Here is a 26,476-nt window from a genome sequence, read left to right on the forward strand (position 1 = left end):
TATTACTAACACATATTGCACAACCTTCTATCTACAGACATTACTAAAATAACAAAGAATAGAATTGCAGCCTTGTTACTCCAGTAATATAAGAACAAATCCTAAAACATTGTTCTTTCAATCAAATTCAGAATTTATCACTAGGACTCACTCTTGTCAAAAGCTCATCCATCTCTGTCACGAGGGTATCCAAATTCTTCTGTGCTAACCGAAGTAGTCTCTCTGGTGCTTGCTGAGGTGACAGTAGATGCTATGGGGATAAAGGTGAACATTGTGCACCATGATTTTCAGAAATAACAGATATGACAACATTAACACTTTTTCAACTTATAACTCTCAATTATTATGTCTGCTAATATATATAAAACTGTTTATTTAAACACTTGTATGTAAGATAACAAGTGTACAACCCCTTGGGCAAGTTAAATTTGTGAAATAGCTTCTTTATTTTATCAAATATCATGACCATTATGTTGCATTACATACATACTTCATTTTGCCTATTTTTACTATTAATTTCTTCCCATTTACAAGAGTAAACATTAATTACTACTGCACAGTTTATATATTATCCTTCCCAAAATGTATGGTACCATCTATTTAGGCACAGCAGCAAGACTAAAGGAAATACTGTAAACCATTCCTTCATTCCCCCCACCCCTCTTATCTAAGTGCAACAACGTATGCTGATGAAAATATATGTGCTGGTCTGTGCCAGTATATGAATTCTAAAGCAGGTGATGATTTTGAATATACCTTTAATTCCTGGGTTGTATTTTCAAAAGAATAAAGCATTTTATATGGTGGATGAAGTGGGCCACTAAGGTTGATACTCAGAACCATTTGGCTTAGTTGATCTAAGTCACGGAGAAGGACTCCAGTACACTCATCATCACAAACTATGAGAAAGGACAGTAAAAAAATATTTATTTCTCCTAAATATTTGAGGCAGATGCTTCGTATTTCAGCCCAAAATTCTCCAAAATATAAGGCCATAAAGTCTAATAACTGGTGCCTAAAAACACAGTGCAATAAAAGGCAGAAAAACAAAGATGTGAACAGTAGATGGGGATAAACAGATATCTAATAGTGAATAACTTGCTAAAGGGACAGCACAATATAAACTACTATTTGTAGAAGTGTTCAGTATACAGTTTATAAACTCACAAACATGCAAACAAGAATCAAGAGGCACAGTTCAGAGAGGCTTAATGTCTAAAACAGATTTGGCAGAGGTGAGATAACAGAGGGATCAAAGGTCAACAAGGAAAAATGCATGTGTGTGTGTGTGTGTGTGTGTGTGTGTGTATGAGAATGATCCACAACTGAAGTTATGAATCATAACTCAGTCGTTTGCTTAGGGCTACGTAGCTGAGTGCCCTCTAGCTGTTTTGGACTGCAACTCCCACCATCTTTGACCTTTGTGCCATGCTAGCTGCGGTTGTTGGCACTTAAAACATCTAGAGAACACCATATTGCCTACATTTGAGTTAGCCAATGGTTGAAAAGAAGAAATAGGGCATGAGTTTGGGTCTGATGGAATAGAAAATGGTGGTACCATCTAAATACGGGGAAAACAATTCCAGGCAAAAGAGATATAAAAGATAAATAAAAAATGGATGTTGTGCAGTATTAAAACCTTAAGCAGTGATCTGTCAGGTTCATAGTTAAAAATCTTAGTTCACTTGATCGAACTGATGGAATTAGTGGATTAACAATTCTCAGCCATCTGTAAAGAAAGGCAGTTTTTAAAAATGATACAATTTTAAAGTGCCACAGTTTACTTGGTCACGTTTTGGACCATCCAATGAAAATGTAGGACACAATTTAATTTGTGTTATTATTTTGTGCTATTTTGTGTTATTAATTTTATTAAGACTTAACGTACCAAAATTTGTTGTAATGCAGCTAATACAGTATTCCCCTAGTACTGCCAATATGGTTTAAGATGAGCTGCCCAGGGGAAGATGGGCACTGTGGTCCACATAGCCAGAGGACAGCTGGCTGGGGAAGACAGTGTTATATTTGTATGTTCAGTTTCTGGAGAAGGAATCCTTACACACTCAATGGAGCCTAATGCACAATTTCTGTCTGCCAGAGATTTGTTTCTATAGACAACAGAAAACAATGTCCTCATCCATATGAGGATTAGAAACCCAATTTACTTGTGCTTCAGCTCATGCTGAAGGAATAAATTTTCATAACTGAGGTAGGAACACTTGAGACTCAGAAGGAGTCTCTTTCCAGATGGTTTTTCTATTGATGATTCTAGCTACACCAAAATGAAATAACATGTGACTAACTCCATTTTGGAAGCACATTAAGTAGTAGCTTGAGATGAGAACAAAATGTTTTGGGATCTTATTTTGGTAGACCCAGCTGGGAATAATAGCTGCTTATACCAGACACTTTCCTAAAAGAAGGAAAGAAGGGGGGAAAGGAGAGAGGGAAAGAGTGGAAGGCAGGCAGGCAGGCTGGCTATACTCTCTATATGATATGCACACCAACCTGATAGGGTATTTAGGTAACATTGATTTCTCTTATAAGAGAATTTAAGGTGTTTTTGCATCCTGAATACTATTTCCCTGCACTCTGCTTTTTTGCCAGCTTAGACTTTTTCTCCTTTTATATTTAAATATTGTATTAATTGAATTCTATATTACTTTTAATATTTAATTACATCTGCTTTTCCCATTTCTCCCCTACCAAATTGATAAGAAACTCAGCCAACACTGGGGATCTTTTAAAATAATTACACACACACACACACACATATGTTCTTGCATCTTGAGTAGAAGAAGGTAGTGGTTGTTGGGGGTTTCAGCTTGTCAGTTTGAAAAAGGCATGCATGAACAGGAGTTAGTATTTAAAAAAATCTCCATGCACCCACACCGTATCTCACCAATTCTCATGTTTAATGTATATGAATAATCACTCTAAACTATAGCGTTGTTCTGCTAATACTGAGATAATGACTGTGGAGTATATAAATACTAGGCATTATTATTAATTCATGTATTAATGGTATTTGCATATTCTCTCCATTCATCTTCATTTATTTCAAGATTTTCACAAACCTTTATGAGGTTGTGACTTTAAATTTTTTCAGGTACAGAGACATTCAAATGCTACTGATATTGTGCAATGAAAAAAGTACTGTCAAATTAGAGTGACATAACCACCTCATTCAGCAATAACTTCAATGTTTCTAGTGGATAAAAAGAAAATCATTAAACAAGCCTCCTTAGCCAAATCTAGAGTGGTAATATATAGCAGCAATTCATATTTTTTAATGATAAAGATGGAACCATTACTTTTTATCTTGTTTAACAGTTATACTGTACCTTTAAGTAGTAGGCAAAATTTTGTACAGGTTGTCTACATCAGCAAATAGAACTGGGTCAGATTTATATATATTCTGAACAACAAGACAGAAATCATTGGCTGGCTCCATTTTACCCCACTGAACCCAATCTAACTGTATACGAATATAGCATGACCAATCTTGATATGTGGTGACAGGATGCTGGGTGCTCCTCTCTCTTGGAGGCTATGTATTCCAAACAGTGTGTCTTGCATCTCCTAGATTAGCTTGTTGACTTTAGGTAGGAAAATGTTGCACCACCACCGTTATTGTCCCAAAACAGACAGGCCAAAAAGTGTGGCTTCCAGCCACTTCAGGGGCATGGTGTGCAGATGATGCACACCCCTGACATGGCTGGAAGCTGCTCATAGGGCACCTAAGGTGGCCCAAGGCAGCCGGCAAAAGGAGCAGTGAAAAGCTGCTCCTTGCAAGCAAACTGTTTGGGACCACTCGGGCCATCATCACAGTCCTGGGCCAATTGGGGCTCAATCGCAAGCAGAGTGGCCAGAGGCCACTCCTTCGTGCCTGTCTATTTCACCCCATAGAAGTAAGGTTCCACTGATAGTCTGATCAGCATCTGAAGATGAAGAGGGAGGAGATGCCATTTTGTTTTTTTGAGTAAGGAAATAAAATGTTTTGGATAGCCTTTAATATGTAGCAATGAAAGCTGGATACAAAAAATATCATGAAAAATAATCTGCAATCATACAAATTAGTTGATAGGGAGAAGGAGTGCTTCCACTCTTTCTCCAGTACATCCACTCCAGCTTGATATAGGTATAGGTACACTGGACCGCTGGGCAGGCAGCAGAAATTTGCACACACAGTTTCCTATCCAACTAGAGATAAATATGTAGAAGCCTGCTTCTGCATACCTAAATTATCACATGGGGTTGGGAGGTGGTCTGCATATCTACACACACACCACATATATCCTCTCTTGTATTCAAATTTATGAGAAACCTTTCTCGTTATAAAATTGGGTATGATGCTATTTCAGGCGATATGGAGCTAAAACTACATTTTGGCTGCAGACATAGAAATAACAGCAAAGCAAATCATTGGATGGGAGGCAAATTGATTTAGTGCAGCGAGAAGGAAATTGTCAAGTTGCGCAAGGAGGCACTGAGATGTTATTTTCAGTTACTTTCATTCCCGCTAAATTTTTCTTGCCTTCTCCTCCACACAGTCCTCCCACTAATTTGTTGCTTGAACTGAAGTGCACTGTAATTGCTCTAGTAAGGGGGCAATATTTTCTACTTTATGTATGCATGTCAGAAAAACCTATTAGTGGCCCAAGTTTCTCATTTGTGTGCTTGTGTGTGGAACACAAAGAGAAAACACATTTCCATAAATAACAAATGGTCTTAACACTGAGCTGTATGTTTTATATACCAACATCTATTCTACTTGGTCAAGGAGTCATACAGATCTGCCAGCCAAGCATTTAGAAAATATAAATCAAATAAACAGCAAAATACCATTTTCTTTGAAAGATCTAGCACCCCCCTTTTAACAGAATGCCTTGTGCTAAGCCAACAGATAGTAGCATACAAACAGATTTCTGTTTAAACAAGCCATTTTTAGTTAACCTTGAAAGAGTTGACAATAAGTATCAGAAAATGAGATGCAAATGAAAACCAATTTAATTCACCATGATAGAAAAAATGAATCACTTATAAATACATGAAAATACTCTGAAAGAACAAACAACTGTTTCCTCTAATGTGAATTGTGAACATTCAGCATGAATTAACGCCTCTTACTTGAAAATTAGGTAGAAAAGAGCAGACACTTAAAGTGTCATCTGTTAGTAAAAAAGACAGGGGATGTTACTTTAATACTTAGGCTGAAATGTGCCGGAGCAACAGAAGATGTTTCAAGATGATGATTATATAATTTATATGTGGCCAAATATCTCCATGTTTGGTCTATAAAACTGCCAGTAAGAATTTTCATTGAGTATTAACAAGTGGAGTATTATTTTCAGAGTATTACTGCTGGGCATATATGAAAAGCAAAATTCAAGCAATCTTTCAGTAAGGGATGTGTAGAAAGCACTGCAGACAAAATCTAATATAGTTTGGACTTATTCCTCCTTTCCTCCCCCTGCAGATCTTTGCTCCCCCCCCCCCCTATACTTTCTCTATATACTTCCTCAACGCTATAGATTTGAGGGCATGCAGGGGAAAAGAGATATTGCCTTGTCCCGTGCCATGAACATGCTGGCTAGGAGTTAATTAGAAGCCGCTTGGTGTTTTCACCACAAATTTGCATTGCATGACAAATGCAGTACACACGAGAGTTACCTTAAAAGTAGAATTTCTCACATGAGAGCATGTGTGTAAAAACAAAGTGTTTATAAAACTATTGACAAAATAAATACTTTTGAAAATTAATGTGTTTGCTTTCCAGATACCAGTCCAACTCATGCACCACTGCTTAGCAAATTCCTCGTAGGAACAATGGACAGACTGGGAGCAGCATCAGTTGCTACCTACCACACATAGAGGAATGGGGATAAGGGAACAGAACAAAGAGCTGGCTGAAACACCGGTTTCCTCCTTCCTTTGATACAGGTGCCAGCATTTACAGTTTTATATGTATTGTATGTAGTGGATGCACCATACTGACACACACAGTGCTGGAAATGGGCTTTCTTGTTCAAAAGTAACAACTAGAATTGGTAACAGAGCTGATTCATATTAGGAAACTTGTTTTCACATATATGGCTCCTATCCTATCATAGTACAGGTTGAGTCTCCTTTATCCAAATTGCTTGGGATAGGAATTGTTTTGGATTTTGAATGTTTTTTAATACCTGTATTCACATATAAGCACATAATGAGGTATCTTTGAGATGGTATAAACAAAAAAATCATTTAGGTTTCATATATACTATACACATCACCAGAAGGTAATTTTATGCAATATGTTTATTTTGTTTATGAAACAAAGTTTGAATACACTGAACCATTGTGTTACTATCTCACTTACTCATGAAAAATGTTTTGATTTTCGAAGTATTCTGGATTTCAGAATTCTGGATAAGGGAGATTCAACGTGTATAGCATTCCTTACTGATGGAATTTTATGAAACATCAGTTTGGAACTCTATTTTTTTTATATTTTTTACTGGGATTCAAATTTACTGCACTTAAAATGTGCTGTTTTAGAAAATCTCTGCAGTTATTATAGATGGTTTACTCACTTCATCCAATTTGTGGGGATCTCTCCTTGAACTCATACCACAATTATCCCATTTTACAACCTTCCTCCAACACTGTGTCTAACATTTTTGGCAGTGGAAATGGTAGAGACAGGTAAGCCTGATTTTGGGAACCCAACTGCACATTCTGTGCAATCGGGTCCAATGGCTATTTTGAGAAAGACACATCTGAAAAGCAAAAGACGGGAACAAAAATTTGAGAATTAGTAATAATATACATACAAACACATGCTATGCCTTCACGAGCATGCCGGGGTTCACATCCTGCACACTTCAGTCCAGTAGATCCAGGTTTGCATGTGCACTGTCCAGTGACAGGATCACAAGGAACAGAGAGTGAACCATATGGATGACACTCACATTCTTGGCATGATCCACCAGGAATTCTTGGGTTCCCAGTATATCCAGAAGAACATCTACAAGTTTAAAAGAAAAAATGAAGTTAGGTATAAAAATTTCAGTGTAAATGATTTTCTGTGAAGGAATCACCAAAGAAGTCTGGAACATATTCATTTCTTTAATGGAGTAAGAAATGGCCGAACACTCATCGTTATTGCATACTTAAAGCAACATATGATGCAGCTGGTATACACATGGTGCCTTTCAGAGAGTGTGTATATATACTATACATATAACTTACACTGAGGAAAACATTATCATTGAGAGGACAGAGAAGAACATTTATATTCTCCAGCCAGGAGCCCAGTCTAGCCTAGTGTATGTACCAACTATCCCTTAGAGCCAGAAGGAATAAAACCTTGTCTGAAGAAAAGCTTTTCTATACCCAATATGTCCTTAATGCACATTTCTCTAGTTTCTTTGGGAAATACTCGTATCGATGTGAGGAAATAATTTCTTCAATTAATGTATTCTGTGTTTGATCCATTTAAAGGTAAACCATTTACTGCAACCATTTCTCCTTCATTTAAAACAATTGCTTCTTCTCACTGTTATTCTTGTTAACTGCCTTCAAGCCTACTTCAACTTATGGTGACCCTATGAATGAGAGGCCTCAAAAGCACCTTATCATCTTGCTCAGGTCTTGCATACTCAGGGCTGTGCCTTTCTGGTTGGAGTCTATCCATCTAGTGGTCCTCTTCTTTTCCTAATGCCTTCTACTTTACTAAGTATTATTTTCTTCTCTAATGAATCATTTCTTCTCATGTTAAGTCCAAAGTATTACAGTCTCAGTTTAGTCATCTTTACTTCTAGGGACAGTTCCTAGAAGTTCTCTAGCACTCATTTATTTGTCTTTTTAGCAGCCCACAATATTCATAGAATTCTTCTTCAGCACCTTATCTCAAATTAGTTAACTTTCTTACTATCAACCTTTTTCACTGTCTAGCCTTGGCGGGTTACACACCGCCATTTAGTACGTATTCTATATGTACTAGGGTTAGGAAGGGGCGGTGCTTCCGCACCCCCCTAACCCTAGTACGTATAGAATACGTACAAGATGGTGGTGCCCTGTTCATACGGGCGCCACCATCTTTATGTATTGGACGCATAGCGTCCAGACGTGTCGCGGCGCCTATGATGTCGTGAATGCGCCAGCGGCGCCTCGCGACATCACAGAGGCGCTGCAAGAAGGAGCTCCATTTTGGAGCTCCTTTTTTGCTCCGCGCAGGAGCCGCGCGGTGTGACTGCTACAGCTCCCACACGGAGCAAGCGGCGGTGGCGGCAGACCGCCGCAAAGCGGCGGTCTGTAGCCCGCCTTTGATACCCATACATAGAAATGGGAAGTATGATGAATCCTAGCTGTAGTATTCAATGATATATCTTTATACAGTTGGCCTTTCTTATACACAGATTTCTTATACACAGATTCAAGCATACACTGTTTGAAAATGTTCAAAAAAAGTATAAATTTCAAATATCAAACCTTGATTTTCCTTTTTTTAATAAGGGACACCATTTTGTTATGTCATTATATTTATGGGACTTGAGCATCCACGAATTTTGTTATCCACGGGGGATCTTGGAACCAAACCCCGGTGTATAACAAAGGTCCACTGAACTTCAGAATTTTGTATAGTTCTTTCATAGTTGTCCTTCAAAATCCTAGTCTTTTAATTTCTTGACTGCAGTCTCCATTCTGATTATTCACTGTGCTAAGATATGGAAAATCTTGAAATATTTCAATGTCTTCATTGTCTACTTTCAAGTTATGTAAATCATATCTGGTCACTATTTTTGTTTTCTTAATGTTTAACTCTAAACATGCCTTTGCGCTTTCTTCCTTGACTTTATTCAGTAATCGTTCCAAGCCTTTGCTATTTTCTTCTACCAGTATGGTGTCATCTGCGTAACTTAAATTGTTTTTGTTCCTTCCTCCAATTTTCACACTCCTTGCCTCCAAGCCTAATCCTGTTTTACATATAATATACTCAGAATACACATACCAAACCCAGCCTGGATATCTGGCATTTCTCACTCTCTATATGGCAACAGTCTTTGTAGAATTTTGATCATCACTTTGCTTGCATGGGAAATTAATGAAGTGGTCCTGTGGTTACTGAAATCTTTGGTGTCCCCTTTCATGGGACATGAAATGTATATCAAGCATTTCCAATCTCCAGGTAATTTTTTTTTTCCATATTGGTTGACATAATTTAGTTAGAAATAGAGTAGATTCTGTCTCTGCAGACTGAAGCAGCCCTATCGGTAAGCTATCTGTTCCTTGTGATTTATTTTTCCCAAGTGCTCTGGGTGAAGCTTCCCCTTCACTTTCTAAAATTGGAAGTTGATCTTCATATGGTTCTTCCTCAAATTAAGCTGTCATTCTTTCATCCCTTTTATTTAGTTCTGTGTATTGTTTCCATTGTCTTTTTATTTCCACTTGGTCATGTAATACATTCCCTTGTTAGTTGTTCAGCATCCCCACTCTTGGTTTAAATTTCCCTTTGATTTCTCAAATCTTAGGGAAGAGGTCTCTTGTTCTTTTTGTTGTAGTTGTCACCTTCTATTTCTCTGTATTGATTATTATAGTTGTCTTCTTTGTCCCTGTGAACAAGTCATTGAACAGTTATATTTGTGGTTTTAGCTCTATTCCTATTACCTTTTACTTTTGTCTGTCTGTTCCTAACTGCTTGCAGAGTTTCATCTGTCATCCATTGAGACTCATCTTTCTTTTTGAATGTAGGTGGTAACTTTTTGCATTCCTCCTAGATAATGGCTACATTTACATTGCAGAAATAATGCAGTTGGACACCACTTTAACTGCCACGCCTCAATGCTATGGATTTCTGGGATTTGTACTTAGTTGTTATTTAGCCTTCTCTGTCAGAGAGCCCTGGTGCCACAATAAATTACAGATACCAGAATTTCAAAGCACTGAGCCATGGTAGATAAAGTGTTCTCACACTGCATTATTTCTGCAGCCAATGTCCCTGACTGCAGACCAGAGTCAATTAGGCTTAATAGTGCAAACTTATTTTTCATATTACCATAAAATTCTACAGGGATGTTCTTCAGTTTGTATTTCAGCATGGTGGTTGATTTAGTGTTCTTTAGCTTTATTCTAATTTTTGATATTAGCAGTTCATGGTCCATGGCACAATCTGCTCCTGGTCTTGTTTTTGCAGAAAAAATAGAACTTCTCCATCTTCTGATTCCAATTATGTAGCGTATTTCATTTCTATATGAACATCAGGTAATGTTCATGTATATAGTCACTATTTGGGTTGATTGAAGAATGTATTTGCTATGAACAAACCATTGTACTTGCACAATTCAATCAGGTTTTTTTGCTTCATTTCTTGATCCTAGGCAAATATTCCCACAATTTTTGATTGTGTTGTTTCCTATTTTTGCATTCCAATTGCTTTGATTAACAAGAAGTCATTTTGTTGTGTGATCAGTTTCCTCCTGGAGTCCAGCATAGGAACTTTTAGTTGGAGCATAAACTTGGATTACGGTTATATTGATGGGTTTTTCCTGAAGTCTTATTGACATGATTCAGTCAGACTTTGCATTATATCTTCTTAGTAGCAACTCTTTATATTTGTCTTCAGTCAATTTCAATGAACAGTCAGCCCTCTGCCTCCAATGATTCAACCATAAACAGTTTGAAAATATTTTTTAAAACCATACAAAAATTTGAAGAAGCAAACCTTAATTATGCCATTTTATATAAGGGGTGCCATTTTACTACCCCATTGTATATAATGGGACTTGAGCATCCACATATTTTGTTATCCATGTGGAGGATTCTACAAAACCTCAGCAGATATGAAGGGCCCACTGTGATGGTATTGTCCAGTCTTTGTCAGGTCATAATTTTCTTCTGTTAAATTGTAAACACCTTAACCAAATTCTTCTACACCAGTACTCTGTTTATGGTTAGAAAGTAAACAGTGAAGTCAGAAAAAAGCTGTACTAGAATGTATTTCACAATAAATCCCTAGGAAGAAAGCCCCATTTGGTTGAGCTGAATCTGCAATTAATACTATGGAAGATTTGCATCAGAGAGCTCTATCATGTAGCAGAAACCACATGGTTCATCACAATAAGTGACAAGTGTTAATAGTTTGGGGAAAAAGTAAGAAAGGCTAACAGTTACACAATAACACAAATTGAAGTAATGCTGTGGATTCATTTACTCTTTTATTGCAAACTCATGGAATGTTCTTCTTGTTACATTTACATAGTAATGTTTAATAGCAGCTTATAAGTTTGTTTGTTTATTTATTTATTTATTGTGTTTTCTAGAGTTTTGAACTTTATTTCGAATTACATTTCCTTACCTTTCACAGTATTGTCCTTCATATCCAGGTGGGCAAGCAGTACACCGATAATCATGAATCCCTTCAACAATGCAGGAGGGACTAAAACTTAAATGCAAAAATTGAGACATTACAAACTTTCATTTAAAATATCTCAGCTCCAGAGAAGAACCTAAAAGTGATCTCCTACAAGGATCTCAACTTGTGGTTGTCCTAAAGTGAACCTATCATGGAGTTTGCCTGCCAAGATTGGTTCAGAGGAGGTTTGTCATTGCCTTCCCCTGGGGCTGAGAGCATGTAGAATCATAGACTCATATAATCATAGAGTTTTAAGAGACCACAAGGGCCATCCAGTCCAACTCCATCTCACTCACTCACCCGACAGATGGCCATTCAGCCTCTGTTTAAAGACCTCCAGGAAAGGAAACTCCACCACACTGCAAGGGAGTGTGTTCCACTGTCAAACAGCCCTCACTGTCAGGAAGTTCCTCCTAATGTTGAGGTGGAATCTCTTTTCCTGGAGCTTGCATCCATTGTTCCTGGTCCTAGTCTCTGGAGCAGCAGAAAACAATCTTGCTCCCTCCTCAATATGGCATCCCTTGAAGTATTTAAACAGGGCTATCAAATCACCTCTTAACCTTTTCTTCCCCAGCTCCCTAAGTCATTCCTCAGTCACAGACCATGGTTTCCAGACCCTTCACCATTTTAGTTGCCTGACTTTGGACACACTCCAGTTTCTCAACATCCTTTTTGAATTGTGGTGCCTAGAACTGGACACAGTATTCCAGGTGGGGCCTGACCAGAGTAGAATAGAGTGGAACTATTACTTCCATTGATCTAGACATTATACTTCTACTGATGTAGCCTAAAATCACATTGGCCTTGTTAGCTGCTACATCACACTGTTGACTCATGCTCAACTTGTGGTCTACTTGGACTCCTAGATTCCTTTCACATGTAGTCTCATTCAGCCAGGTGTCGCCCATCCTATATCTGTGCATTTCATTTTTTCATCCTAAGTGCAGTACCTTCATTTCTCTGTGTTGAAAGCTTTGGTCCAGCTTTCTAGTCTATTTAGGTCATTTTAAATTTTAATCCTGTCCTCTGGGGTATTAGCTACTCCTCCTAGTTTGGTGTCATCTGCAAATTTGATAAGTATGCCCCCACTTCTGTCATCCAAATCACTGATAAAGATGTTGAATAGCACTGGGCCCATATGACATGCCCAAGGTCACCCAGTGGGTTCCATGGTCAAGCAGCGTATTGAACCTTGGTCTCCAGTGTCGTAATCCATCACTCAAGCTACTACACCATGTAGGTTGGCATAATTTAAAATTCCACCTATGTTGAAGAATGTAAGTTGGGAGATTCTTGCAATCTTGTTTAATCAATGGAAGTAAGCAAAAATATGGGATGCTTCAAAATAAGTGTAATTGCAAATGTTTATTTTAATCTGAGAACTACTAGTAGACAGAATACAGACAATAGACATAAGAAGCCACTGTAAATACTTGTGTGATGACACAAAATTGTGTAAAATCAAGTATTTCACAAGAGGCATATCAGTTTTTTTAATCTCCTTTGTTTGTAAGAGGATGTCAGAAAACTAAAATGTTATTGTTGTTAAAATAACAAATAATGTTACTGTTTTAGTTCTCCCAGGAACATAAAGCCCAAGCTTTTCTGGTACAGAGGAAGCCATGGACTTAGTAGGAAAGCCTAAACTTGTTATTGTCACTGTTATGTGCATTAAAGTATGAATTATAGGCTAGTTGGTGGGTTTTTAAAAAATGAAACTGAATAGAATACAAGTCCAATGCCAACAGGTTGAATAGGCAAATTAATTCTAAAGAAGTGGGGATCAAGGCAGACTTTGAAACAGGCAGTTCCTTGTTCTCTTGCATCGCTACTGTTCTTCTATAACACAGAAAAAGAAGAGCAACTGAATGCTGTTTATTTTAAAATTTTCTATACTGGCACTTGCATCCAAAAATTGATTGTTAGTATATATGTATATAATTTCAATAATGATTTTGATATTAAAATCACAATATCAGAACTATAAAACAGAGTGATTACCTCTTGAAAAAAATTAATAGTAAACAAAAACAATACATTTGATGTGCAGGAGCTAGTGTCCAAAAAGTGCAATATTGGCACCAATCATACTTTCCTTGAGAAGGCATTCCACATTTGAAACACTATCAGAGAAAGGTCTCTGTCCTCACGCAATTTGTAACAATGGGGCTTGTTCTGACAATATTAATGAATGGGGAGGTTGAGTACTTAGTTAAGTATCTTCCCCTTTCCATTTGTTCTTATTGTTCACTAAGCAACAGTGTGCGGAAAAAACCCAGGTTTCCTGAGCCAAGAGACTCTGGAAGGCAGACACTACCTGTTCACCCTAAAAGACCCATCAGCCATGGGAAAACTTAGAGGATACCCTGGAAAGACCCATTTATGGCAAGAGTTTGGTTGTGGTCTAATCTGCACTGAAGAATAAATACAGTTTGATACTACTTTAATGGCCTTGGCTTAATGATATGGAATTCTGGCATTTTGTAGTTTTGTGAGATATTTAGCCTTCTCTGTGAGAGAGCTCTGGTGCCACAACAGATTACAAATCCCAGGATTCCATAGCATTGAGCCATGAGTTAAAAGAGTGCCAAATTGCTTTATTTCTGCATTTATTAATGAAGTGGTCCTGTGGTTACTGAGAAGTTTTGTAAAATCTTTGTAAAAGAAGGGCTGAAAAAATGCAGCAAAAATCAAATGTGATGAAACTGGCACTCACCCTTTTTTGTGCCTAGTTCAGGCTGATTTCATTTAGAAATTAAAGCTGCAGGAGTGGGCAAAATGCAGCTTGCAATCTCATTTTACAACCTTAGAGCTTAAATAATAATAATAATAATAATAATAATAATGTTTATTTATATTTCCCAGGCAGGATTACATCAGTAAAAATGACACAATAATACAAAATACGATCAATAAAATACTAATACTGAATTAACCAACATTCCTATTAGTTCTCTAAAATAACAATTCATCAATTCATCAATAGCCAACAATCATAGTCAGGAGTGGAGCAATCGTCATAACTTTTTATATGGAGTCTGGTGGATAAGCCCGCCAGAAGAGATCTCTTTTGAATGCCTTCTTAAAGGTCTCTAAGCTAATGATAAGATGGATCTGTTCCAGTTGGCTATTCCATAATTTTGGAACTGCAGCAGTAAACGCCCTAAGGGAAGTTGTCATTAATCTAGTGTTATGAGGTTACAATAAATACTTCCCAGATGTCCTAAATGTGTGGGGCGGATTGTGTAGGGAGAGGCATTCCCGCAAGTAACTTAGGCCCGAGCCATGTAGGACTTTAAAGGTAATAACCAACAACTTACACTGCGCCCGGAACCTAATTGGCAGCCAGTGAAGAGATTTCAACACTGGTGTTATATGGTCAAACCTAGATGTACTGGTGACCAATCTGGCTGCCGCATTTTGAACCAATTGAAGCTTCCGAACTTGGTTTAAGGGTAGCCTCAAGTAGAGCGCATTACAGAAATCTAAATGAGAGATTACCAGTGCATGTACCACTGCTTCAAGGTCCTTTCAGGTGGGATGCAGTTGGAGTATCAACTGAAGTTGACACCAGGCACTCCTTGCCGTTGAATCTATTCGAGATGACAACTGCAAAGATGGATTCAGGAGTACTCCCAAACTGCACACCTCATCCTTTAGGGGAAGTGTGACCCCATCCAGGACTAGTTGACAAAACTCCATCCCTGGACTTATGGTACCTATCGCAAGTACCTTCGTTTTCTCTGGATTCAGTCTGATTTTGTTTTCCCTCACCCAGCCCATTACTGACCCAAGGCAGGCATCCAGAGGAGAGATGCCTTCCGTAGTCACTGCAACAGTCAGAGACATAGAGAAATAGATTTGGGTGTCATCAGCGTACTGATAACACCGTGCCCCATGTCTCTGGATGATCTCTCCCAGCGGCTTCATGTAAATGTTAAACAGCATGGGGGACAGGATGGCGCCCTGGGGGACTCCAGATGTCAGCTCTATCCTAGAAGAGCGGCTGTCCCCCAGCATCACCATCTGGAATCTGCCTGAGAGGTAGGACTGGAGCCACTAGAGCACAGTGCCCCCAATGCCTAACTCCCTCGGGCGTTCCAGAAGGATACTGTGGTATCGAATTCCACTGAGATGTCCAAGAGCACCAACAGGGTCACACCTCCCCTGTCGATGCCCAGACGGAGATCATCAACTAAGGCGACCATGGCAGTCCCAACTCCGTATCCTGCCCTGAAGCCAGTTTGAAATGGGTCCAGATAATCGGCATCATCCAAGACAACTTGGAGTTGTAAGACAACCACTCTCTCGATCACTTTGCCCAAGAATGGTAAAAAGGAGACCGGTCTATAATTATTTCTCACTAGGGGATCCAGGGAGGGTTTTTTCAAAAGTGGTCTAACAACTGCTTGCTTCAATTTCGATGGAAGTCTTCACTCCCCAAGGGATGCATTTATTATAGATTGTAGTAATGCTTTTGTTGCAACCCCTCCCTGGGCGGTCAACCATAATGGGCAAGGATCAAGGGGGCATGTTGTCTTCCTAACACTTCCAAGAATCTTGTCCACTTCATCGGTATTTACAAACTCAAAGTGATCCAATCTAACATAGTCCACAGAGTTATTGGACACCTCTCTTTCCCTTTCTGCTATAATGCCTGCATCCATACCAGCCCTTATCTGAGAGATTTTGTCTGCAAAAAAGTCATTAAAAGCATCACAACAGGCTTTAGTTGGTTCCAATAATATGTTTACGGTGGAAGACGATTGGGTTAACTCTTTAACCACCCTAAACAGCTCTGCTGGATGAGACTCTGCAGACGCAATATGTGCAGCACAGAAAGAATTCTTTGCTGTATCTATTGCCACTCCATAGGAATCTAAATAATTTCTATGGTGTGTCTTGTCAGATAAGCGTTGATGTTTCCACCAGTGGCTCTCTAGTCATTGCACAGTCCGCTTCATTCTAAGAAGATCTTCTGTGGACCATGGTTTTTTATTTGAAGTGGGCTGAAAAGGACGCTCAGGAGTGATAATGTCTATGGCCCTGATAAGATCGTTATTCCAAGTATCAACCAGGGCGTCAACAGAATTGCCATTGTTCTCAACCATAAAACCCTCTAACGCTTCCTGGAACCTTTTGAATTCCATCATGGGCAGACTATTCTAATAGGTCCTCCACTCCTGTTGAGGATCTGGATAGTGGCCTTCAGTCCCACCTTGACCAGAAAGTGATCGGTCCATGACAGGGCAGTAGTATGAATTCCTTCTGCTCACGGATGTTCCCGATCTGTACTGAAGACCACATCGAGTGTATTACCAGCACAATGGACCTGAGACTATTTGGGACAGGCCCATTACAGTCATGGAAGCCATGAACTCCCGAGCTGCACCTGTCAGACCTAATAAGCTGGACTCGAAGGGGATGTTGAGGTTCCCCAGGACAAGAAGCCTGGGAGACTCCAACACCAGCTCTGAGACAAGCTGTGTTATATTTTAGTATATGTGCTGCCGAAGTAAGCACTGCTTCCTTCACTTTACATTTTTCATGGAAGATTTGTGTTTTCCATTCTGGACACCCTGTGGTGCTTTCACCACAAATTATGGTGCAGGGCCCCCAAAATCTATTTTAAAAACAAACCAACAAACCTGGAAGTAGACCTCCAATTATTTCTGGTTTTGATTTTTTCAAAAACAATTCTTGCATTTCAAGCCTGATGCAGCTCACAATTGGTCTCAGGGGTGGATATCTGACCTTTGGATCATTGAAGGTTGGGGTCAGGACTTTCAAATGTCCTGAGATTTCAGGGCCAAAATCTAGGGAAAACCCCTTGTGTTACCACAGTGGGAAGCCCCTAGTGGTTATCTTTAAGAATGATATCTTCAGTGTGAAACACAATGGCATAGAGTCTGTCATTAAGATCACAAATACCAAGTCTAACAAATGATAAACACACTTTTCTTCCCCTTGCCTTGAGGGCTAAACAACCCTACTGTAGTTTGCCCATTTATTTTGAGTAAGAATCACTACACTACATTGGACTTTGGAGTAGGCATGTACAGAATTTCACTGCAAACCTTTTTTAAAAAAAGAAAATAGGGACAGTCTCCCATTTTTGGGAGGCGGGATCAAAAATAGAACAGTATGTCCCCTACTCTAATTTCTGGCAGTGGAACAAATTAGGAGATGCTTTTAAATCATCTCATGATATTCTAGCTTTGTATACACAGAATGCACAAGGATTTTACAGCATAATGATTTGACTCGGTTTCTGGCATTGTTTGGAAAAGAATGGTAGTAGTTTCCCCTTTCCTATCCCTCCAACTTATCCGCCTAATAATCAGAAAGCACATACTGCTGAGCTATGTAGGCATTATGTATTACTTAGATTTTTTGTTTATTTCTTTCATCCATCATAGGAAACCTCTTGAGAATCATGCCATCCAGTAATACATATTTGAGCACAAAACACAAGGTCTGTATTTACATATAATTTTCACTCCTTTTTTAAAACAATATTTGTAAAATGGAAAGATAGCTTTCAAAATCACTGCAAGACAATAGCAGATATTTTGCAACCAGATTTGATGGTTGAAAGCTTTGTTCTTTTCCCTTTTATTTTGGTTTTGTCCCTTTACCCCACCCCATATTTTAAATAATTCATATACAGTAGGGATTGAGGATATCTGGCCCTCCAAATGTTATTGTATTGCAAATCCCATTATCCTACATCATTGTGTATCCTGTATAAGGTGGATGGCAATTATAGCTTAACAACTTCTGTAGGTATACTCTTAGGAGCTTATCGCACACACAGTTTTAAACGTTTTGGGAACCAAAGGAGGATGCTCGTGTGCGCGCGCACGCTGCAGAAAACGGAGTTTACCACACACAATTCAGTCCTCCAAGAGGCCCCGTTCAGTCCCCTGGCGCGCACCTGTTCGTGTCCAGTCCTGACGGGCGCCATTTTTTGCTGACGGAAGGTAATCCGTCAGGCAAAAATCACGGGGCCTCTTGGAGGACTGAATTGTGTGTGGTAAACTCTGTTTTCTGCAGCGCGCGCACACGAGCATCCTCCTTCGGTCCCCAAAACATTTAAAATTGTGTGTGCGATAAGGTCCTTAGTCCCGCTTTATAAACTACATCAACCCAATTACATGTAGAATCACAAATCTCATTTAGTACTGGTATACCTCAGTTAACAAAGTAGATGTGTTCCTGGACTTTACTCCTTTAACAGAAATTTTAGTAGAAATAACATGGCAGTTTATTGCATTAGCTTTGCTCCTGTTATAGACGTGGGATGTAACTTAAAGAAAGTGGATCTTATTACATTTCTCTATTGCTGGGGAGTACACAGCCCATTTGCAACCTGGTCCCCTCTTTTCAAGAATGTGATTTTCCTGTTCTTGAAAAGATGCAGCAGAAGCCTGGGTTGCAAATGGGCTGCACACTCCTTGGTGATGGGGAAATGTTATAAGATCCACCTTCTTAAAGCTACATCCCACATCTATCGCGGGAGCAAAGCCAATGCAATAAACTATATGGAGAGAATAGAGATAGGTTCTTACATCACAAAAAAGAAGAGTACAGTATTCAGAACTAACACTATGCATATGTGAAATGAAACAACCACTTCAGATAAGTTTTGCATAACTACAGTAAACAAGAATATTTTGATTCTTCTAGTGCCCATTTGAAAGCTTCTTCCAAAATGCATCCCAAGATCATTATTTTTCTTATGACAGTCTCTATTTTTCTTATGATTTCCATTTTGATGGTGAAACTTCTAATCTATGCTTTTTCATCATGCCAGGTGAGGCAGACTAATCAACTTTTCCCTTTTCTTTCTGTTTGCCACTCCACACAGGCTCAGTAAGTCATTATAGAGGCAGTTTTTACCTTACTAGTAGTATGTAAGCATAAACAGCTAGACTAAGATGACACAGAACAGAATCTCATTTCCCAGGTCAAGCTTTATTTACTGTAAGCACGGTGCTGCAACCCAACACTGAAAGTCTCTTCCTCAGCCCTCCTTCACCATCTTCCCAATGCCAATGCTGCAAAAAATCCTTCCAACTAGAGAGAAGACAAGAAAATGGGGGGGGGGGGGGTTCACTTGGGTTACCACAAAAACGCTTTGTAAAAAGGAGCTTCTTTGTCAGAGGCTTTGTTAACTGAGGGATGCCCAGCAAACTGGATAATCAAGATGAATTAACCAGATCTTCTCTGTAAGTATGGAAAGTTAACCTAGATGTGGGAATGAAGCAGCATCGGGTCCCAATGCCCTAGAACAATGCTGAGTCTCAACTAGAGTAGTTGGGCCAAATATCCTGTATTTAAACCCAAGCTACTACAAGTTGTGATCAATGTTGTGTTTGCTTATTTTGGTACTTCATCTCTTAACTGCTAAACAAGGCTATTACCGGAATTCTGGCATAATTTTAAAGTTTTATACAAACTGAAATGCCAAAAGAGTTGAAGGACACATGGAATTGACTTCCTGGCTGTCTGAAACATAACCAATGTGTTCATGATTTGTGGGAATGTGAGGTTATGGGGGTCATGAGGAATAGCATTGACAAAAACAAGTGTGTTACATTTCCAGTTATTGCACATGAACTACCTAGATTAATGCTACCGATTCAGTTGTAGTACAATAGCAAATTGTCCTCTTGTGCTACAGTGCTGTCACCATCCTCCTCTAACTTGCTTATAATGCATTAAATCAATATTGCTTGAATGGGTAATGAAATTACACCTTTGCAAAAATGTAAACAAATTGATCTACTCTCGAACTCATTATCCAACAAATTTCAACTCAGTAAAATAGACCCACAAAGTAAGTCGCATTCTCCAAATTAGTGTTTTATCCCACAGCACATTACTTTGAAAACTGAATGCTGAATAGAAAAAGAGTTAAGCATTTTAAAAATTAATTTTTAGTATGAATCCAGTGGGATGCATGATACTCACAAAATAGCCCATTAGTTGAGTTATGCAGATGCAGGAAAAAAAAGTTAGACAAAATTATTGTCAGGTATCCTGTTAGTGACACGTGAAGGACTACCTGTGTGTTTACAGTTGTAAACCGCTTAGATACTGCTAGTTCGGTATGAAGCAGTATATAAATGAAGCTATTTGTTTCTGTTTTGTGTTCTTCCCCTTCTCCTTTTTTTGGTCATGGTGACAGAGGTTGGAATTATATATCTTCCTTGTGCAAATGACCCAAACTCACCTTTTTCATGCTACTTTTTCTCCTGACATGACAATGCACTCGCAGATGGAAAGCAGACCAACAGATGAGAAGCATGTGGCTATGTAATAGTGAAGGCATTCTACAGGACTTCCTTGGAGACTGAGGTCACACAACACTCACACACACACAAACAACACACTCACACAGAGTCCTAGTGTAATACTCTGATCACTACACCATGCTGGCTGAAAAACATCATTCTTTTCCACATATTTCAGATGGATAAAATGAGGCTAAGGAAGATTGGCTTGCTTGAGATTAGCTAATGACTCCAACAACAAAGGTTCCAATTAGAGATTTTCTAAGTTTGTAGTTAAGTCAGCATACCATACCAGCTCTGTAGACTGAAGTACTCAAGTGTAACACAGGGCCCAAACAGACAGGCCAAAATAAAGCTTTTTTGGAGGTATGCTGTTTAAATGATACAGGCATCTTAAGAGGTCAGAAGATGTGCCAAAGCTGTGCTCCAGTCCTTAGGACTGGAGCGTGGCTTTGGCGTGGCTTCTGGCCTTTTAGGATGCATGCATCATTTAAACATCATACCTCCAAAGTGACTCGAAGCAGCTTTATTTTGGCCTGTATGTTTGGGCTCACAGATATGCAGAATTCTAACCTAACAGCTTAATTCATGCTGAAGAAAGTCAAAAGGACTGTGGATGAAGTAGCTTGTAAAATTTGTGAGTTTTCTTCCAGTTGACCTAGTTAATAATGACATACATCCAACAACAGGCCACTGGACACCTTTGCCTCCACGGCCCCCACCCATAGCCCTTCATAACATAAAAGAAAACTAGTCTTGCAGTCCAGAACAAGCTTGAGGTTGTAAAGGATATTGCAAGCAGAAATCCCCCTCGCATTTTCTGTTGATAGAAGCAGTTCATCCATACCTTTGAATGCCAGCCAGCCAGCTGAACATTTTGCATGCCATCATGCCACCCTAGCAATCTTTCTGTAGGCAAAGGGTGTCTCATTTGCACATGGTATTCTGTCAGCAAGTACATTTTCTCTATAGGATTATGAAAATGGAATTTCCTTTTTTGCCAGTGAAACATATGCATCAATATGCATGATTATAGGAGGCATATAAAGTTTGAAATCTGGCCACTGGATTAAAAAACAGACAGCATCTTCAAAGGAAGCAGCAAAGAACTGCACTGGTAAAAACCTGCCGTCTTTTAGATTAAGTAATCAGAGATGGGATTAAAAATGAGAAGAGGGAAGTGGAGGCCTCTCACAATAAAATTAACAGAATTGTAAGTCACATTGACTGAAGAATGATAGCACAGAAAGGTCATTAGCATACCATACCCAACCAAACAGAAGCGGCATGATAGTATCTCTTTTAAATTATCTGATCATTCACAAGTTGTCCCAAACCAACTTAACATTAAATAAGAACTCAATAAATTAAAAAGCCCATAGCAAGGCACTGTAATGCTTTTATAGCAGTACAAAATATGAGGATAAGTCTCTCTATGACTCCCTTGTGACTAAATTGAACTTGAGAGCTCTGTTCTAGCTTCACTTGTGAGAATAATTTTTATAATACTCATTCATTATCCATATTACATTTCCCAGCCCTTATGGGTTTCTACATAGCTAATTAGCCTGGAAACAATTTCTGAAGCAAGGCAGTTTAGCAGAGGTGGGTCAGTCACTACTGCTGTGGTTCTATACACTCTACTTTTAAAAATCATAGCCAACTGACCCAGGAGGACACCAGGGAAGAGTGAGACCAAAGGCAAAAGCAGATTCATAATGTATGCTTACTTGTTGGTTGAAACAGCCAGAGGGCATGCACAAGGCTGGCAGTCATTTGGAGATCCTCTAACAATCCCATAGAACCCAAGGGCACACTTTTCACAATGGTCACCACTAGTGTTGTGACGGCAGTTCTATGGAGCAAAAGCAGAGCAGAAGAGACCACTTTAAGTCAGTCACAAAGAATTAACTACCAGAGAGATGTCTCATCTTAGGCAAGTGATTTGAAATTATACTGATACTTCCTGTGACAAAAATAAGGAAAACTACACATTCCCTACCCTCACTCCTAAATCAGAAGAAAATCTACATTGGATCCAATGAAACTATTTTATTTACAACATGGGCAAATTAGTTTTCTCTGAAAAGCTCTTAGAGTTTGAAGGTTTGTTACACAGCACCTGGTATTCAGAAGTAGGGATGTAAGTTTTTACCTACTTTACTCTCTCCCATAAGAATGAGTAATTTTCAAAAAACTTCTGATTGCTGTGCAAGATCACAAGGGGTGTTGCACTTTTTTTCAATTTTTCTTGCATTTGGACTGTTTTTGTGCAAAAAAAGTGGTGCAAATATGTACTCTGCACAAAAATTGTGTTTTGTATGAAATGCACTTTTCTGTAAACTGCCCACCCCCACATTTGTACAAAGGGGGGGGGGGGTCAGAATAATTTCTGTTTTTGCAAAAATAAAAAAATCTTCATATACTAGAAATCTCAAGGTGGATGACTGTTTTCTTCATGAACTTGTCAGTTTGTCAGTCTGTTTGGACAATATTTTGATTTTCTGCATAGCAGTATTAAAATATTCCTGGTTTTCTTATGAAGAACAAGAAAAATTGGGAGTATCTTACATGCCTCTTAAGAAAGCCATAATTTGATACAAATTGGCCCTCTGTATCCACAGATTCTGCATCCACAGATTCAACCATTCCCTTGAAAATATTCCCACACACAAATAAAATGCAAAAAGCAAACCTTTTGCCATTTTATATAAAGGGCATTATAATGGGACTTGAACAGCCATGGATTTTGGTATCCATAGGGGATCCTGGAATCAAACCCCAGTACATACCAAGGGCTCACTGCATGTAGTCAGCAAAGAAATAGAAAAGTACTCCATGGACTCATAGTAACCTATTGCAAAAAAAGAGGCAAGCTTTAAAAAAAACAAAACCCTGAAATAACCTCTGGCCTGGATCTATATCCAATACATGGAAGAATAATTAATTTCCTAATTTTTAACCCTACTGAGCATCATTGAGATATGTCACTCCATTACAATAAAAAGAAGTGGACTGAAGAGGTGCAGAGGAAGAATAACAACTCAATAATTTGCAGGTGAAAATTCACTCTTGCCTGCCCCCTTTAAATTTTTGGTCACAATTAAAAGGGGTTAAAATGGGTTAACAATCTGTGAGAGAGTTTCAAGTCATTTTTTCCCCCAAGCCTCAATTTGTCTTGAGAAAAAATCCCAAGTATCTTTTCCCCCAGTTAATATGATTCTGAGCATTAGATTCTATTATGAGTTTGCCCATTTGTAATTATACATTCACTAGAGAAGATCACTAAGGATTAGATTAATTATTTTAAATTAGTAGTCCACACTTCTTTTTCTGGCCACTCCTCACTGCTGTCCATAACAACTGTATGAGGGTCTTCTATTAAATTAGCTAATTTTTTATTTTACTTGTCTACTTTCACTGACTCCTTCCCACAGTCATCTATTCAATGTTTCTTTCTCTTTGCCTCCCTAAGGACAGAAATTAAAGTGGGAACTGGCCCTAATATATTTTTGAAATAATTCCTAAAACGTATTTACAACTTATTTGGAAAGTACACTTTTGATGTTTAAAATAGTTAATTATTTAGAAAAGAATAGATATGACATATGGTGTATACAGGAGACCAAAATTCGAGACAATGAAGCACAACTTTTGAAAAACTCTGGACTTGGACAATTATTCTACTCATCAGACAAAAATAAAAGGAGGAGAGGGGTGGCGATTTATGTAAATAATAAATATGAAGCCAAAGAATTATGTAAAGCTGAAGAAGGGAGATTTGTTATAATACAACTGAAAATGCAAAACCAAAAATTAGATGTAGTATGTATATATGCTCCGCTTGAAAAAAAAGATATTTTTTTGAGAAAATCAATAGTGAATTAGAAAAAAAACAAATGGAGATAGAGTCATTAAGGTGGGGATTTTAACGGGGTAATTAAACCAAAGAGGGATAGGAAATCCAGAAAAAAGATCAAAGATAATCAAGGGAAACTCCCAAGTAGTTTTTTTGGAATGATAAAAGAATATAAGCTAACAGACGTGTGGACACACCTGAATAAGGAAAAGGAAGGATACACATACTTTTCAGATATACATCAATCAGCCTCCAGATTAGACATGTTCTTAACTACAAATAAATTACTACCACTGATTAGAAAAATGGAAGTAGCACCCAGAATAATATCAGACCATAATGCAATAGAAATAGAGATAGATATAGGAAATAAACAGACAGAATGGAAATGGAGACTGAATGATGAGTTAATAATGGATGAAAAATACGTAGAACTTTTGAAAAATGAAATTAAAGTATTTTTAAAAGAAAATACTACACCAGGAATGCAGAATAAAACTATTTGGGACACATGCAAAACAGTCTTAAGAGGTATCCTGATAAAAAGGGCTGTAGAAAAGAAAAAAGAGAAGAAAATAAAGGAAATAGAAAGCTTACAGAAGCTGAAAGACTTAGAAGATAGAATAAATAGAAACCTAATGGATAGCAAACTGAGAAAAGAATGCGAGCTACTTAAACATAAGACATAGGAACAAAATTTAGAGGAATTAGCAAAAAAATTAAAATGGATCAAACAGAAACATTTCAAGCATGCAAATAAAACAGGGAGATGGCTTGCCCAAAAACTAAAATGAGAAAGAGAAAAAAAACATGATTGTGGAAGTTAATTACAAAGGGAAAATAGCAACTAAACAAAGTAAAATCAAGAAAGCATTTCATGAATACTTTGAAAAGATATTTAAGGAGGATACAGATGAGAAAAATGAGGACTATCAGATAAAAATGAAAAAATACTTAGAGAATAAGGAAATAAATAAAAGAACAAAAGAACAACAAGATGAGTGAAATAAACCCTTTTCTAACGAAGAAGTTTTAGCGGCAATTAATGCACAAAAAAAGGGAAAATGTCCAGGACCGGATGGGTTCTCGGCAATGTTCTACAAAGTGTTCAAACTGGAATTATGTGGGATATTATGTGATACATTTAACAACATAGTGAAAGATGGCAAACCAATCTCATGGAACTATGCAGATGTGGTAGTAATCCCAAAAGAGAGGAAAGACAGAAAAGAGGTAAAAAATTACAGACCCATCGCACCTTTAACATTGATTACAAGATCTACACTTGGATACTAAGTAATCTGCCTGGTGGCGCAGTGGTTAAATGCCTGTACTGCAGCCATTCATTCAAAACCACAAGGTTGCGAGTTCAAGACCAGCAAAAGGGCCCAAGCTCGACTCAGGCTTGCATCCTTCCGAGGAGGGAGCTAAAATGAGTACCCAGACTGTTGGGGGCAAATTAGCTTACTTGCTAATTAGCTTACTTGCTGTTCACTGCTATGATCTTTGGAACAGCGGTATATAAATAAAACAAATTATTATTATTATTATTAATAGACTTAGAAAAATCTTAACAGAAACTATCCATAAAAATCAGAATGGCTTCTTGCCAAAAATACAGATTAGAAACAACATAAGGAATATCTTAGACATTCTGGAATATTACAACTCATATAAAGACAAAAAAATGGCATTTATATTTCTGGACGCCGAAAAGGCGTTCGATAACGTCAAGTGGCAATTTATGTTGGAAACTCTCAAGAAAATGGAAATGGGGAACTTCTTTATAAAAAATATTGAACAAATATATAAGCAACAAAAATCCCAAATAATAATTAATGGGGAAAAGACCGCAAATATACTGGTGGACAAAGGTACGAGACAGGGATGCCCTTTATCCCCATTACTGTTTATTATGAACTT

At 38.2% G+C, this 26,476-nt stretch overlaps 1 protein-coding gene across 1 annotated transcript in view; it reads right to left on the reverse strand.

Moving 5' to 3' along the window:
• The window catches only part of LAMA2 (laminin subunit alpha 2), a 609,129-nt gene that overhangs the window by 129,689 nt on the left and 452,964 nt on the right, over positions 1-26,476 (reverse strand). The window contains exons 31-35 of the mRNA XM_089530405.1: positions 22,425-22,549; positions 11,339-11,425; positions 6,816-7,009; positions 757-899; positions 152-250 (exon numbers count right to left, since the gene is read on the reverse strand). Of these exons, the coding sequence (XP_089386531.1) occupies positions 152-250; positions 757-899; positions 6,816-7,009; positions 11,339-11,425; positions 22,425-22,549 (648 nt within the window). The remainder of the gene's footprint in view (positions 1-151; positions 251-756; positions 900-6,815; positions 7,010-11,338; positions 11,426-22,424; positions 22,550-26,476) is intronic.

The sequence above is a fragment of the Sceloporus occidentalis genome, unplaced genomic scaffold (genome assembly GCF_023333645.1).
Source record: "Sceloporus occidentalis isolate IW3139 unplaced genomic scaffold, rSceOcc1.0.p SCAF_6, whole genome shotgun sequence".
Classification (NCBI taxonomy): domain Eukaryota; kingdom Metazoa; phylum Chordata; class Lepidosauria; order Squamata; family Phrynosomatidae; genus Sceloporus; species Sceloporus occidentalis.